At 41.0% G+C, this 16,944-nt stretch overlaps 1 protein-coding gene across 4 annotated transcripts in view; it reads right to left on the bottom strand.

Moving 5' to 3' along the window:
• INTS4 (integrator complex subunit 4) overlaps positions 1–16,944 on the bottom strand; it is a 133,317-nt gene that overhangs the window by 23,115 nt on the left and 93,258 nt on the right. For all 4 annotated transcript variants that reach the window (XM_019948670.3, XM_033862194.2, XM_073808388.1 and 1 more), the window contains 5 exons: positions 16,057–16,187; positions 10,399–10,458; positions 8,469–8,628; positions 8,100–8,243; positions 3,426–3,546 (listed from right to left, as the gene is read on the bottom strand). In XM_019948670.3, coding sequence (XP_019804229.1) covers positions 3,426–3,546; positions 8,100–8,243; positions 8,469–8,628; positions 10,399–10,458; positions 16,057–16,187 — 616 coding nt within the window. The remainder of the gene's footprint in view (positions 1–3,425; positions 3,547–8,099; positions 8,244–8,468; positions 8,629–10,398; positions 10,459–16,056; positions 16,188–16,944) is intronic.

Here is a 16,944-nt window from a genome sequence, read left to right as displayed (position 1 = left end):
CCTTCCAGCCTCAAGACAGAGGGTCACAAAGTACATGCATGTGGCCAATTCTTGTACCCAGATAATCATGCCTTTCTGCACAGCTGATCTCAGGCCTGAGGGCTACATGCACAGTGGACTCTACTGCATTAGCGGAGAGGAAGCCTTTCATTAAGGAAATAGTTCGGACAGAAAACTCTCACTACTGAACAGGAATATATTTCAGGGACCTAAAATCACGTCACTGAACCTTCCGTTCTTTCATGACATGACATTACAATACTGATCTGGTGTCTTCATGTGGCAGGCCCCAGCAAAAATAAATAAGACCTCCCTCAAATTTCTGTTTGGCTGAGGAGGCAGAGACAGTTGCACTGGAGCACAGTGCACACTCGAGTCCGTAGGAAGTACTGAGGAGGGAGCTCAGGAATGCTTTGGAATGGAACACCTGCTCTGTGCCAAGCACATAACTCCAAGAGTTCTTACCCTGCCACACCATGAAAGAAAGACTGTCACAATCCCAAAAAAGTCCCAAGACTCTGAGAGGTTCTAAGTGACTACCCAAATCCACACCAGTGACAGAATTTGAGCTTAGTTCATAAATTGAAGCAACTAATCTTTCTATTCACCACGTGGCTTCCATAAAGAAGGGGGAGAGGATTTCAGAAAAACCTAAGGGCAAGTGCAGAGGCCAAGAACACCGCTAGCTTGGGTGTCCGCCTTGATTTTGTGTGACTGGGTAATCTCATGAAAGGTGTAAGTATTAAAGATGAGCCCAAGGCTAAGAGGTTTACAGGGCAGGAATGAGGGCTGGATGGATCTAAATGAACAAGGGCAAAGGTCCCAGGACTTCTCAATGCCTCCCCAGATGTGTTCCTGGCTACTTCCAGACTTCTCCCTAGGGATCAGAATACAGACTAGATTGCTGTCCTCCAGGAAGGGAAAGGCTGGCAGGCAACCAGAGCAACCTAGCCAACCCCAGAGAGCAACCAACCTCAGCATCACCTTTTCACGTGGGGCCTTTTACCAGCCTGGAGTGTATCTGTAATGAAACTAGCACTGCTTTCTGGTACTAGGCTCCAGTATCAGCTCTCCCACTACGCTCTCCTTTCTTGTCCTGGATGGCTATTGCCAACCCCTAAACCACAATCTAGCCCTGGCTCTCATAGCACTTTCAGGAGCCAAATACTGGTAAGGTCAGAGGACTAAACCCAGGTCAGAGGACTAAACTCCATCTGGTCATTATGCCTTTTCTCACCAGCACGTGGGAAGAGTGGCAATTCAAGCCACTGCCAGCAGCGGAAGGGAGCAGGGAGAAGAAACAAGAGGGAAAAGACAGTGGGAAAAAGAGACAAAAGATCATCTGGGACAAATCATGCAACCTATTTATCATGCTTGGAAGAATATGTCTTTATGAGGTATATATTATTACTCCAATCTTAAAGGAAAATGAGATAGAGAGGTTAAATAACTTTCTCAGGATCACACAGCAAGTAAGGCAGAATTTGGAAACTCGTCTATGTGACTCAAACCTTGTGACCTGGCAGCATTCTGTCTCCCAAAGGAGAGGCCCTTGGTAGGGAGCTGAGGGACTAGATGGAGGACCCCTTACCAATACCAGGCACCATCTCCTGGATTAGGAGAAAGAGGTGCTGGCACCTTCAGAATGAGAACACATTTTCACTTTAGTGTCCCAGGTCAGATGGGAGGATGGTACAGTGAAAAAATCAAGGGATTTAGGAGTTAGGAAATCTGTGTGCCAGCCTCAGTGCCATTACTATTCAGCTACATGGGCCTTCACTTATGCATCTACAAAATTAAGAGCAGAATACTAATTCCCACCACAAAGTTGTCTACGAATTAAATGAATGTTAATTGCAAATTTAAAATCCTATATTCAGTTTTCATTATTTGTTGAGCACCTACTCCATGTCAGGCACTAGGGACACAGAGGTTAAAGATGACGAGCAAGTTCCCTGTTCTCAAGGAGCCTACATTCTAATTGGAGAGAAAGTCAATAAACAAACGAGAAAACATCTGACACTAATAAGTGCTGAGCCGAGAATTAAAATAGATATTTGTAATTGTGACTAGGTAGCAACCTCTCAGAGGAGGTGATCCTGGATGAATTACAATTCTTCAGGCTCAGGACAGCCCGAATTGTAGGCCTGGTTCAGGCAATGACCTGCTGTGTGACCAGGGGCAAGTCAGTATGCCCCTCAAAACCTACCTTTCAAGCTCTTCTGAGCTCTAACATGTTTTGCTTCCCTCAGTCTTAACCCTGTAAAACAACGCTGTCCCACAGCATTTCTTTCCCCATATCTAGGATCCCTTCACCACAAGAGATTAAAATAAGGAACTCTACGTTTCTGTGGACTTGCACTGTGGCAAACAGTGCAGAACACTCCAGGCAGCAAGGATATGGATTGAGGGACACTCAGGGAGGCAGATTCTCTGTACAAGCATTGCTGGATCTGCTCCCTCAATTTTGCCAGGCCCGCTGGACCCCCGAAGGGGCTGCCCTGACACTCAACAGCACCACTTGCTCTTTGTGAAAACTTTATAAAGTCATCTATACCTGCCTAACACCCTTGACAGAGGAAAACCATTAATAATGGCAATAAACAGTTACTCATGTATTCAAAAATACAGTGAAATAAAATTCCAGAAGGCGTCCAGCTATTTCTAAAATAAACCAGATTTGGTGGTATTGAACACCTTCTCCAGTAACAACCATGCTTCTGAATCACCTTCAATGACTTAGGCAACACCACCGAGGCCAATTCTCTCCCACATTTTAGGTTCTGCAGACTGAGTCTTTTTCAGTTTCCAAAGCAGCCTTACAGGCTTTGGAAGCGTAATGTCATTGCACTTGTATTCTCTCGTTTTATTCTTTACAAATGAAAGAAAAATACTTATGTAACCTCCATGTGTTTTCTCAAATTATCAAGGTTCTTCTCAGTTGCTGTATGGGAGGGTAAAATAGGAATAGATCACCTTACTTTGCATTATCGCACAAACCAGCCCATGTGGGAAGGGAAGGCAAGAACAGTTGTCATTTTACTTGTTCTGGGGGAATGAACTGTATTGTTCATATACAAAAAAGAGTGATTTTAAATTTCTGCTAAGAAATATAAAACTTTAATTTCCAGACAGAATAGTCCTCAGAATTAAGTAGTAAAGAATTGTTATCTTAATTTGAAAGGTGAGGAAACAGATTCAGAAGGGAGAGTAGCTTGCCCAAGTGTACACAGCAAGTCAGTGGCAGTGTTAGGATAAGAAAATAGTCTCCGGGTGTCCAGCCCACAGTTCTTTCAATGAGACTCCATTCTACTGCTTTCAGGCTTCTTAAGAAATCAAGTTCAACCCTCAGCAGTCCTGGTTCAATCACGTATTTTTCAAACTACAAAAAAAAAAAAAAAAGCCTTGGCCCACTGACTCCTTACCTGTCCAGGCAGTGTGGGAGAGGTACACCTGAGTGATAAGCCGGTGCCGCCCTGGGCCGGGATTCCGAAAGTCTGCCGGCTTAGGGTGGATCATCTGAGCTTGGCCATCTGGATATGAGACCTAAGAGGTGACAGAAATGAGAAAAAGAGGCAGAAGAGCCATGAGCTTTTAACAGAATTGCTGGTGACATCTGCTGTGAACCCCAAAACAGGAGGAAAAGAAGACACTACCCTTCATACAAAACTGCTCCTGGAGGGGAAGACAACACTGTCGAAATCTCTCTACCCCCTCCCCAGTACAAAGCAGTATGTGATAAATGTTTCCTGAATTCATGGTGAATGAGGGACAGGAATAAAGTGCCTCTGTTAAGTACATGGATAGGTTAAAATATTAATCCTGATGTGAAAAGCCTTCTCAGACACCCCCATCAGGATGACTCTCCTTCCTCTGGCTCCAAATCATATCATGGCCCAGGATCCATCACCAACTACCAAGGATTAAGAATAATTCTGTAACTCTCCACTAGATCATAAGCAGCTAGGAAGCTGTTTATCTGTCTCTTTCTACAGAGACAGTGCTCAGTGCTCAAATCACTGGCCAGTTCTTCAAATCTTACAAGCTGCCAAAGAGCTCTCCTCAACACCCAGGGGGACCTCACAGCTATCTGTGTAGAGGGCCTATTATTATATACTGCACAGTGTACAAATGAGCTAAATGAACAAATGAAGCATATCCTACAAACACATAGGTCCTGGGCTATGGGAATACACTGATAGGGGTAAAGTAGGGACCACACAGGTCTTTCAACTTTGAAACTCTGGGGAGGCATGTCTCAGCCCACCTGCCCCATAATCTCATCTGTCCGGAAGTGTTGGGGCATGGTAGCTGAACTGGACAATGCTTTCCTACTGTCAGAGCTGTCCCATGACTAAGCAGCGAGTTCCTCATCTCCCAGCCTGCAGAGGTATCCAAACAGTCTGGCCATGCATGTAGTAGAGCTACTCTGAAGGTGATCTTTCAGTAGAGTGTAGCAGGTGATCCTTAAAATTATCTATACCTGCAATCTCATTTATGCTCAATTGGTCAGCGAACTTCTTCCAGGGACAATGTGAAACAGGGGTTCTCAACCCGGGCTGCACATTAGAATCACCTATGAGCTCTTAAATAAAAAATACTGGTAGTCATGGGCCCTACTCTCAGGATTCTGATTTAACTGGTGTAGGCTAAGGCCCCGTGCATCAGTACTTTTTAACACTGTCTGTATAATTCTAAAGTACAGCTAGGGTGGAGAACCACTAACTTTGGGGCTGAGAAATAAAACACTGCCCACCACATCAGTAAACAAAGGATTTTGGGCCATCAGCAACCGCAGCCGCCCTCCAGCAGTGAGCCCTGAGGGAACTGAGGAAGGAAACAAGGAATGACCGCAGTCATCAAACTGCAGCCACCCCAAATGGTGCAGCTTGAGGAAACTCGGGAAGAGGAAACACAGGATACTGGCCCCAGAGAGCTGAGGTGCATATCAAAGGAATGATTTCAATGAGTCCAGACTCTTGCATCTTCCCTTATGTAGAAAAGTGCCAAATTCCTTAACTTGAGCTATCTAGTTTTCTTTTATTAACAGTAGTCTTTTGTTCCGGCTACCTGGTGGTGTTGCAAAAACTCCTATATATCCTGGTTTCCCCCTTCCTCTTCGGAACAGTTTTCTCAGCATTTATCTGAGATGCTGTCTCCCAGGCTTGCGACAATCTATACCTGCAATCTAAGAACGTCTGCCAAAAAAAACATAACTCTCAAATTCTACGTTGTGCGTTTTTTTTCGGTAGACAGGGGAAAACAAACCAACAAACAAAAAACTGCCGTCCAATAAAACTGCAGCTCAGAGTTAGTTCTCTGTAGGTCTCATGATTTCTAATAATTCCTGCTGGGAAGCCAGAAGATTTTTTTCCTCTACTGTCACCATAGGTAAATATTAACCGTCTTCAGGGCCTGATTCATCCTGACTCTCTTCCAGGAAGCCAACCCTGCCTGCTCCAGGCTATTTTTCTGTACTTACTGCAGGTGCTTGCATCCCTAACTTTTATTCATATTCCTTCTGCTTGGAATACCTCTATCCTTTGCTCTTAATCATCCTTTATCTCATCCATGTAACAGTATCTCCACAAAGTCTTTCTCTTCCTTAGTCACACTCTACAAATTAAGGGCTTCTCCATAGTATTCTTTATAATTTTTATATATATATATATATATATACACACACACACACACACACACACACACACACATATATGTATATATACACACATATCTATATATGTGTGTGTGTGTGTATATATATATATATTTTTTTTAAGTATATTGCAGAATGTTTTTATAGTAGCCAAAACTGGAAATAACCCTGTAGGGGAGAAAAATTAATTTCCCCTCTACCCTTCTAGGTTCTTGGCTGAGACCCCGCTATAATAAAAGGCAGATTAACAGGAGAAAAACAAATAGAAGTTAATAACAAATATGTCTCCTCTATATAAGGAAGAGACCTAGGAAAACTGAGTAACTCCCTGAAACTAACCAAGCCATCACCTTAAATACCATATTCAGCTAAAAACAAAAGAAAGATGTTGAAGAGGAAGGGAGCCTGTTATGGGAGGTTATCAGGTAAAACACAATAATCAAGGGTACGAGTGTTATGCAAATTTAAGTTGGCATAGTTTTCACTGATGAATTTCTAGAGATTTAGTCTTACTTCCCTTTCTGGTACCGAGAGGGGGATACCTTACAAATGGAGATTTCCCTTATAAATGTAAATTTCCCTCACAAAAGGGCAATTCTACTCTGTTTCCAGTCTACAGCCTCTCAAAAATAATCATCCCAAAATAATCCTTAGGCCAAAAAGGCTTATTTTGGGGTGGTGTATTATGTTCCCCTTCATTCCTGCCTTTGAAACTTCTAAGAAGCTTCACAATCCAGAAGCTAAGTCGGTAGATCGGTCCATTATCTCACTGAACCAGTCTCTTAGTCTTTCTTTTTTTTTTTTTTTTTAATCTTTATTTTCTTTATTTATTTCGTTGGTTGGTTGGTTGTGCTGGGTCTTAGTTGCGGCTCGCGGGCTCCTTAGTTGCCGTACGTGGGCTCCTTATATAACAGAGAAGAGCCAAATCTGGCTACATGTTGGACCTGTTTCTTTTACTTTAACCTTTGCTTTCCTGCTGTTGTTCACTAAAAGGATACTGTCTATACATAACGGCCTGCCTCGGGGAACCCTGTCCCTCTGCCTGAATGTTAAACCAAAGTGCCTTTGTTGGGGGAAGCATCCTGACCCTGTCCACCTGTGGGTGGCTGCAAGAAAGAAGAAATTAACCCATCCCCTCCCTGAGGCTAGCCATTCCAGGGGACATTTGCAAAACTTATGGCCTTTTTACTTTACTTCCTCACCTCCTCCCCCTCTCTGTTCTATAAAAGAAACTGGCATCCAAACCCAGATAAGATGGTTTTTCAGAGACACTAGTCTGCCATATTCTTGGTCTGCCGGCTTTCCGAATAAAGTCGTATTCCTTGTCTCAACACCTCATCTCCCGATTCACTGGCCTGTAGTGCAGTGAGCAGAGTGAGCTTGAACTCAGTAACACTTAGTTGCAGCAGGCGGACTCCTTGGTTGCGGCAAGCGGCTCCCTAGTTGAGGCACGTGAACTCTTAGTTGCGGCATGCAAGTGGGATCTAGTTCCCTGACCAGGGATCAAATGCGGGCCCCCTGCATTGGGAGCGCGGAGTCTTATCCACTGCACCACCAGGGAAGTCCCAGTCTCTTAGTCTTGAGAATAGGTCAGGTTATTTAAAAAGTTAGGTCTCATTTCAGGAGGCAGTGTTGCAAGTGGCTCCCAAAGTTAGATCTATGTTGTGTGAGCAATCAGGATTTAATAAGAGGCCATAACATTCTTAATTCATCCTGTGCCTGTTGGAACTGATGACTGAACTTCTGTTTTACAACTGCCTGTCCATTTGTCTGTCTCTCACTGAAACTAAGCATCCTCAGGGCATGAATTCTGACATGCTTGCCTAGCACTTAGCATGTGCAGTAGAGTAAGCATGGATGGATGGAAGGGAGGGAGGGAGGGAGGGAGGGGGTGTAAATGGGTAGGACTCTTAGTGGGGCTTAACTACTGACTGTTAAATTGCTTAGTGCCTATACTGCATCTCTCCTGTCTCTCTAGTACATCCATCTAACTTGGAAAGAATACTCCCTAGTGACTACTTTTTCCCACCCATAAACTGTATTCACCAAGCTGACCCACCTACAACCGGAAAAGGACTTATTACAGTTTGCTTATAGCCCTGAAAATACCAAGTCTTAACTTCACATTATAAGAATAGAAGCGGCCCTGTCATTTAGTGAACCCTTACTGGGGACCAGGAACTTTATACACATCACTTCATTTCAATGTCAACTATTCCTATTTGTCAGTTGCAGAATCTAAGGTTCAGAGTTTAAAGTAACTTCCTCCAGACCATACTCAGCAGTAGAGCTGGGATTCACGCCCAGGCTCTTGTCCATAAAAACTTATCTCTTCTCTCTCCCCAGTTTCTGTCCCTCAGGTAGAGATTACAGGGGTGCTAAAGTTAAAAGTTCCAACACAAAGTCAGTTTAGAAGCTCCATGGGAACCAAAAGCTGACAGACCTGGACCTTCACAGTGCTCTGAGGATCCTGAACATGTTCCAGGGTTGCATCGACATCCAGGGCCACCACCAACCCAGAGGTAAACCGCAAAGGGTTGTCTGATTCGCCCGCTGGCTCAATAATGGTGGCTGAGGCTTTGTGGATCTGTAAGCAAGAAGAAAATACGATTCTAAAGCCAGGTCATCTCTGGGTAACAAAACATGATCCTTGCCTTTCTGTCTCCTTATCTAATGGGTGGACACACGTTAGTCAATCAGAGGAAAGGCCCTAACCCAGCTCCTCCACTGCTCAAAGAAGATCACCAAGATGAGCAGTTTTGGATGCTCTCTGGATGGATTTCGCCTGAAGGGGTATGACACAGACACTGACCTGCTCTGGAAGGGGGAGGTGTAGGAAGGTACTCTGCCGCAGCATGGTATGTAGAATTTTGACCACTTCTGCAGGTTTGGATGTCATAAGTCGGGGCATGAGGTCAAGAAGTTTGTCCACAAAGCTGTCCTGCAGGTGGGGCAAATCAGCGATGAAACACCTGAAGGAACAAACAGAAGCAACTATGCGTTCATTCACCACAGGCTGAGCCCCAAACTTCTGCCAAGCCCTGAGGTAGGAAAAGTGATGAACTGGAGGAGTTCATGGTTACCGAGGAAAGCCATGCACCTATGTAATTATGCTGTAGTGACATGACCATCGTAATAGCCTTGCTTATTAAATACCTATATATGCCAGGCAACCTCTTAAGTGTTTTACACTATCTTATTTAATCCTCCCAGTAGTCCTGTGCATTGTTAGAATTATTATTGTCATATTACAGATTCATTAATTAATATAACAAATATGTCTTTAGGTCTTACCAAGTACTATTCTAGACACTGGGGATATTATACTGAGCAAAAGAGAAGAAAAAGCCTGTCTTAATGGAGCATCACTGATAGGAACATTGAGATTCAGAGAGGATAATGTTGTACTGCGGCTTAAAAAAAGTTAAGTAACTTACTCCCAGCTCTGAATGATTCCACAGTACTCTGCTTTGTAGAAGGAGATAGTCAAAAAATATTTCACTGAGGGGTGATATCAGTATAGGGACTCAGAGGCTGAATTAAGAAAGAATGTGCAGCCCTTAACAACAGATCCTCATCTGTGGCAAATCAGAGCTGTCATCTTTCCAAAAATCTCTCCAACGCAACTGTGCAAAAACAAGACTCTCCACCTTAAAGAATCTAAAACCATGTCGAACTAAATCAGTTTGCTGTACACCAGAAACATATACAACATTGTAAACCAACTATACTTCAATTAAAAAAAAAAATCTAAAACCAAAAGTAAGGCATGGACTTCGTAGAGATTTGAAGTCAGGATCTAAAGAGTCAAGCTAGATTGTATCATTTACTAGAGAGCAGCTCCTATTGGTGAAGAGTAGTATTGCAACTCAGCCCTATAGGAAGCCATCATCACCCAAATGAAAAAAGCCTGAAAAGTGTAGAGTCATACAAACCTGTAGAGCCAGGTTTGGTAAAGTTCATGGGGGTAGAAGCAAGGAGTGAAAATATGAAATATTAGACTTAATAAATATTAGATTTTAAAATCCTATAAATGCCTTCTTCCCAGTATTGTATCGCCAGCATACCACAGGTCACAGTCAAGGTCACTACCTCGACCCCCACTGTTTCACCAAGCCTTCCACTCATTGACTGCATATGTTTTAGCTGATTTACTTCATAATGAATCCTGAGAAAACCTATCTATGCTACAAAATAAAAGCTACCTATAGAATGATGGAACAATTTTTGTAGATTAGACAGAAATATGCAAGTTTAAGAACCATGGTGAAGAAAAATAGACAAGTTGTGATTTTTCAACAAGAGTTTGAGTTTTCTCACATAATATTTGTCTTTTTCTGGCCCAGCTGAGTGCTGAATCAAAAACATTCCTAATGTTTTTATTATTATGTTGTATGTTTAGCTAACCTAAGAAGTTTATATACCAGTAAAGAAAATACAGTTATCTCTCAGTATCTGTGGTGGATTGGTTCCAGGACCCCTTGCAAATACCAAAATCCACGGATGCTCAAGTCCTTTATATAAAATGGAATAATACAGTCGAACCCTCCATATCCATGAATGCAGAACCCATGGATACTGAGAGCCACCTGTATACAAATTAGGGCACACTGCATGTATCATAATAGCTTGGCTACATGGGCTAAACCAAAGATTCTGGCTTGTGATTGCTCTTGTTTCCCTGTAAGTACGATCTTTACATAACCAAGATTTAATAAGCTAGAAGGTGATGAAATACTTACCTCTGAAAAAAGTCCACTTCCTGTAAAAATTTTTCACACATCCCAAATAAGGGGTCAACTCTGTAGAAAAGAAAAAACAACAAAACAAACAAAAACCCATGTAATTTGCTTGTGAAATCTGAGAACTGAGGAGTAAAGACCAAAGTTCCAGAAACCTGAGCCCACAAGAAAAGACGATGAGCATATTATACTATAAAAATTATCCGTAAGAGAAACAGAGGACTCCTAATGGACCTAGGGGGAAATTTGCCAGGATCCCAAGACCTAATTAAAACACTGCAGTGCCCATTAGGCTCAATGTACATTCAAAATCAAAGACTATCACAGGCCACACTTGGCACCAGATTCAGTAAGGATATAGGACAGAAGCACAGCTTACAGGCAGTGCAATGTCATATTCCTCCTCTGCAGGAGCCCTTGGCAGCAGCCCATTCAACCATCTACATAGCTGTCTGGGAGCTCTGACCTTGCCACTGACAGCTCAGGTTCAAGGAGATGAGATCTACATCAGGTGAATGTGGAGACTATCTTCACTTAGAAGTCTCATGCTCCATAGGTCCTAATATCTCTTGAAGTAATCCAAAGGCATACCTTCCAGGGTCCCCACAGGGATATGCTCAGTTACAAGAATCACTGCATTCAATGAAGCCCAAAGCTATGGTGTCTGCATTAGGTAATTATAGTTCACTGATAGTTCCTTCTAGTGTACATGTAATTTTCTCAGAGATCATTTTTACCATAGCAGTGTCACCTAGTAATAGAGTTGATGCCATCAGCTTACCAGGGAATAGATCTGGAAACCAAAGGTCAAATTTTCATGCAGAAGGGGAAAAAGTTTTGTTACTACTTTGCACACAGACACAGACTATATGCTTTCTTCTCTATCCTGGCTTCTTTGGTCAAGTAGTACTTAGAGTATTTCATTTCTGTAAAAACTTAAATGTATACCTAGATAAGCCAGGCAACATGCCAGGCCAATATAACTTACTAATCACACAACAGATTTTTCCTTTGATTTTTGTGCATTTTATTTATTATAATTTCTGCAGGGAATGTTCCACTCATTTGCATTAATATATTATTAATTGAAGGAGTAAAGTTCCAGTGAAGAAAAAACAAATACTCTTTCCTTATATAAAAACATGTAAGAGAAAAAAAAAATAAAAAAAATAAAAAAACATGTAAGAGAATGGTATCAAGGTTCTTAATAACCGAGTCAAGTTTTTCTAGTAAACCGTAAGCTCCATGAGAGTAGGGACTTTGTATCATTCATCATGTATTTCCTGACACAAGCAGCTATGCAATAAATATTTGTTGAATGGATAAACGATAAATGGCAGATGGAAATGTACTCTACAACCAACATTAATTTGAATTATTTTCCTAAAAAGCAGGTAGCACTTGAAACTTTCTTAACTCTGACAAACTACTAGAAGTGGAACTGAAATTTGCTGGTGAGGTTAACCAACCAAAGACCACCTAGGATGAGAGGGCTGGAAGGGAGAACTCCAGCTAAGCAGACTGAAATGAAAGCAATTTGGCCAAGTAGCACCTTTTTTGGCTTGCTCACGTACAACCAACTTGGAGAATTTCCAAACAGTAAAATACAAAAAGATTTGGGAACTCTTCCCCAACCCCCAAGCAGAGTAGGTAGCCTCACCTACATGGTACGTACATGAAGTAGGCCTCTAGCACTAAGAACCCCCGCTTTCAATGTAAGAGTGAGGCCCACTAGGGGAAACCAAACATTGACCTATAACTGTTGGGGAAGCCTATATCAGTTACCAATTTAAACTAGTCTAAACTTTCACTTGTAAGTATTCAAAGACAATGAAAAATTATTAGATGTTATAAGGATGATAAGGAGCTGTAAAGGAGACCAAGCAGAACTCAGTGAGGTAATGTCAAGGGAAGAAAGCACAGAAAGCTTTTTTTAAAATTCTAATAAACAACCTGATTAAGATTTAAGAGGAGATTTGAAAGGATATCGCATTGATAAAGTGAGAAAAACTGCTACAAAAAAGGTACACAGAAGAAAGCACACTTGGAAATAATAATAATGAAATCAACTCAACAATTGAAGAACACTAGAATGAAAAATGATGAAAACTGAAATGGTAAATTAAAAGAGTACGTTGAGGAATTTACTCAGAATATAAAGTAGAAAAAGAAACTGAAATTGTGAGAGAAAAGATAAGATATAGGGAAAATAGATCCAGAAGATACAATATCTAGTATGGCAGACTGGAGTGGATGGAAGAAGTAGTAATTAAAGAAATAATAGAGGGGAAAAATCCCTGAGATAAAACAGAGCTGAGACTTCGAAGTCCCATTAAAAGTCAGTAAGAATAATGAAAGGAAACACATAACTAGACATATCCTGATGAAATTTCTGAATTCTAAAAAGAAAAAGAAAAGTTTACAGCTTTGAGCCATGAAAAATAAGCTAACTACAAAGGAAAGAGAACCAGACAGACATCAGACATCCTAACTGTAACATTAAATACTAAAAGGTAACATAGCAATATTAACAGAGTTCTGAAAGAATTCCAATTATGTATGAGAGCAAAAGAAAGGCAGTTTTAGATATGCGAAGTCTCAATGAGTATACTACTTATATACTTACTCTGAAAAACAATACTAGCGAATGTGTTCCAGTCATATAAATGGTGAATTAGAACAAGGAATTTTAAAAGACAATTGTGATACAAAAAGAACAGTGGTGGGTAAGCTGGAGCTAAATTATTTTGATAATGTACTTATAAAGAGTAATGCTATTTTAAGAAAGAAATCTTAAAATAAGAGATACGTTAAAAACCATAATCCAATATATTGTACAGCACAGGGAATTATAGCCATTATCTTATAATAACTTTTAATGGAGTATAATCTGTAAAAATACTGAATCACTATGGTGTACACCTGAAACTAATATTGTATACCAACTATACTTCAATTTAAAAAAAGAACAATCTGAGGGCTTCCCTGGTGGCGCAGTGGTTGAGAGTCCGCCTGCCGATGCAGGGGACACAGGTTTGCGCCCCAGTCTGGGAGGATCCCGCATGCCGTGGAGCGGCTGGGCCCATGAGCCATGGCCGCTGGGCCTGCGCGTCCGGGGCCTGTGCTCCGCGGCGGGAGGGGCCACAGCAGTGAGAGGCCCGCGTACCACAAAAAAAAAAAAAAAAGAAAGAACAATCTGAAACTAAATTCTAAATTATTTAACAGCATGAAACAATCAATAAAAATACACTAAAACTTTCATTTTGATTAGATATGGTCTTGATAGAGATGATCATAAATTCTATTTTTTAATGCTGAAAAATATAAGGTCAATCTGTTTATTAAAAATATAAGGGTAGGGATTCCCTGGTGGCACAGTGGTTAAGAATCCGCCAGCCAGTGTAGGGGACACAGGTTCGAGCCCTGGTCCGGGAAGGTCCCACATGTCGTGGAGCAACTACACCCGTGCGCCACAACTACTGAGCCTGTGCTCTAGAGCCCGTGCTCTGCAACAAAGAGAAGCCACTGCAATGAGAAGCCCGTGCACCGCAACGAAGAGTAGCCCCTGCTCGCTGCAAAAAGAAAGCCCGTGCACAGCAACAAGGACCCAACACAGCCAAAAATAAAAAAAAAATTATATATATATATGAGTAAAAATACTATTTATACAACTAAAATGAGCTAACATTTGTCAAGTGTTTACTCTTAATGTGTCAGGCAGTATTTTAAGGGCTTTACATATAATAATTCAATAATCCTTACAATAACCCTATGACAGAGAGGCAAGTACTATTATTATCCCAGTTTAACTTATGGGAAATAAACTGAGACAGAAGTTCTTAAGTAACTTGTCCAAGGTCACTAAGTTTGCAAATGGTGGAGTCAAGATCTGAATCAAATCAATGAGGCACCCCAGCCCTCTTAATCATTATGTTCTACTGCCTCTCACTTGAATAGGTTAAAATTAGGGTACAGAACTTTCAAACCCCTGCAAGAAGAAAGAATCAAAACAACAAAAAATTTCCAGCAAAAATCAAGGAAAAGAAAAAGAAGCAGGTATGCATACAAATGGAAAATATAAAATAATATAGCATGAGTAAACACCAAATATATTGGAATCTTTATACAATGACATGGAAATACGAAATATTATATTGTTGGATGAAATGAAAATATGGCAGAACAGCCAAGTATATTATGATTCGATTTACGCTAATACATGCATTTATAATCTACACTTTTAGTCATTTGTTTTACAAGGGGTAGATTACCAGAGAACAGAATGTTCACTTAATCTGCAATATTTAAACTTTTACAGTAATCATACATAAACTGAAAAAGATATTTATTTTCTTTAAATAAAAAAGCATATGGCTTCGCTGGTGGCGCAGTGGTTGAGAGTCCGCCTGCCGATGCAGGGGACACGGGTTCGTGCCCCGGTCCGGGAAGATCCCACATGCCGCGGAGCAGCTGGGCCTGTGAGCCATGGCCGCTGAGCCTGTGCGTCTGGAGCCTGTGCTCCGCAACGGGAGATGCCACAGCAGTGAGAGGCCCGCGTACCGCAAAAAAAAAAAAAAAAAAAAAAAAAGTGTAGATGCCAGCACAAGCACCTATCTTTTCTCAGCTGTGACTGGCACATAGCAGGAATTAAACATTTGTTAAATGAATGTATGGCTATCTCTAAGATTAAATCACTACCTGAGTTTATCAGGTCACTATCAAGATAAGCAAAGAAATAAAATAATACAATGTTCCTTTTAATGTATTTTTCACTGCTTAAACACTCATATTTATTTCTCTACACTATTTTTAGGCTGACACAACTGGTGGACTGAGCATCAAATGTGTCTCCTGTCTGATAACGAGTTTCCTAAGTACTATATTACATTAAATCCGTGGTGCCATTATTCTCAAGATGCACCTTTATTTTATGAAACACCAAGAAACAAAAACACTTTCAAACTACGGCACACCATCAAAATATCTGATTTCAGAGAAGTAAAATTTTTAAATGTGCATTTTAGAATCAATGAAATATAGCAATTCTCATGATCAGAAAGTCTAACAGCTACAATTATAATAAGCTCTTACTATGTACTAAGTACCATGCTAACTGCTTTTACATGTATTATCCCATTCATTTTTCACAGAAACCCCATGAGATAGATGCTGTCATGGTTCTCATTTTACAAACAGGAAAACAAGGCACAGAGAGGCTAAAAAAGACCTGTCTGTAATCAAACAAGTAAGTAGGGAGTCAGGATTTGAACAAAGTAGTCTCACAGCACCATACATTCTCATAATTTGTCTTTACTGCCTAAGATAGAGCACTAGTCCCATCAGAAGAGAAAAGAAGTGGTTCTGGCACTATATTCTTAAAGAAATCTATCAAGGACTATACAGAATGCCTTGTTGCCAGATGAAGCCCTATGTTGTGTTGTAGGCAATGGAGAGCCACCAAAGGGTTTTTCCAGGGATCTAATCTGATCCCAAAATGTAACTTGGAATATCTGAAAAAATGAAGAGCTTGTATATCCCTTAGGTAGTCTTTCCTAAATATTATTTCACACATCATTAACCTTGGTGAGATCTCTGAATGCAGTTGTAAGTGTCTTTAAAAGGACTCAGCCACCCTTTTGCACCAACCACACATCTTACCCTCGAGCAGTCCGTGCTGTTACTATAAGTTGCAAGGCTTTGGCCTGCAGCCTCATGTGATGGATAATCACCACCTGCTTGTTCTCCACGCCACTATACATGAACTCCATTTTGTAGGTTTCTTCCATGATCTATAAGGAAAAGGTAAGTAATAAGCAGCAAAAATATCATTATAGTCTTACTTAAGAGCAAAGAGCAGCACAGGATTCTAAGTGAAACCAGATCTGAACAGAGTGCTTTTTTTAATGCCTATGTTTTAATTCTGAACTGAGATTTTTAAGTGCCTATGTTGAGAGAAACTAGTGTAATTTGAGAGAAATTAATATACATGTTGAGAGAATAAATTATTTTGTCAATTAAAAAAACAAACTTCCATCTGGTAATATCATCTTAGTTGATGATATAAAGATATGAAAGTTTAAACACTGATAAAACTGTAAAGCACTGCTTGTAACTAAAGCAAATTCACTGTGATGTGGTGGCAAATGAATACATATGGAAACGTAATCCTCAGGAAAAGTCCTCAAGAACTTAGTATTAGGAACCATTGACCACCTGTTAGCCATCCAGACTGTTCTATGGGCCTGGTCTCTCAGAGGGATTTTAGGGAGGGAATCAGTGCAGAAAACAATGTCAGTGACCTCAGCTCAAGCCCAGCGCATCTTAAGCTCTCGCTCTGTTCTATCCAAGTCAGCGACTCCCCCCCGAATGATGCTTCTCTTTCCCTTCCCTTTCTTCAATGGGAGGCAAGCAATGATGGCAGGCAATGATGCTTGCCTCCCATTGAAGGCTTTGGAGTCAGAGCCCTGTCAGCTGTCTTCTACAACTGACAGTAAGATAAGTTTCCTAATTACATGGTGCCTCAGTTTCCCTATCTGTAAATGCAGA

Source organism: Tursiops truncatus, chromosome 8 (genome assembly GCF_011762595.2).
Source record: "Tursiops truncatus isolate mTurTru1 chromosome 8, mTurTru1.mat.Y, whole genome shotgun sequence".
Lineage (NCBI taxonomy): Eukaryota > Metazoa > Chordata > Mammalia > Artiodactyla > Delphinidae > Tursiops > Tursiops truncatus.
The sequence above is the reverse complement of the archived record's forward strand: the minus strand, read 5'-3'. Positions and strand labels throughout refer to the sequence as shown.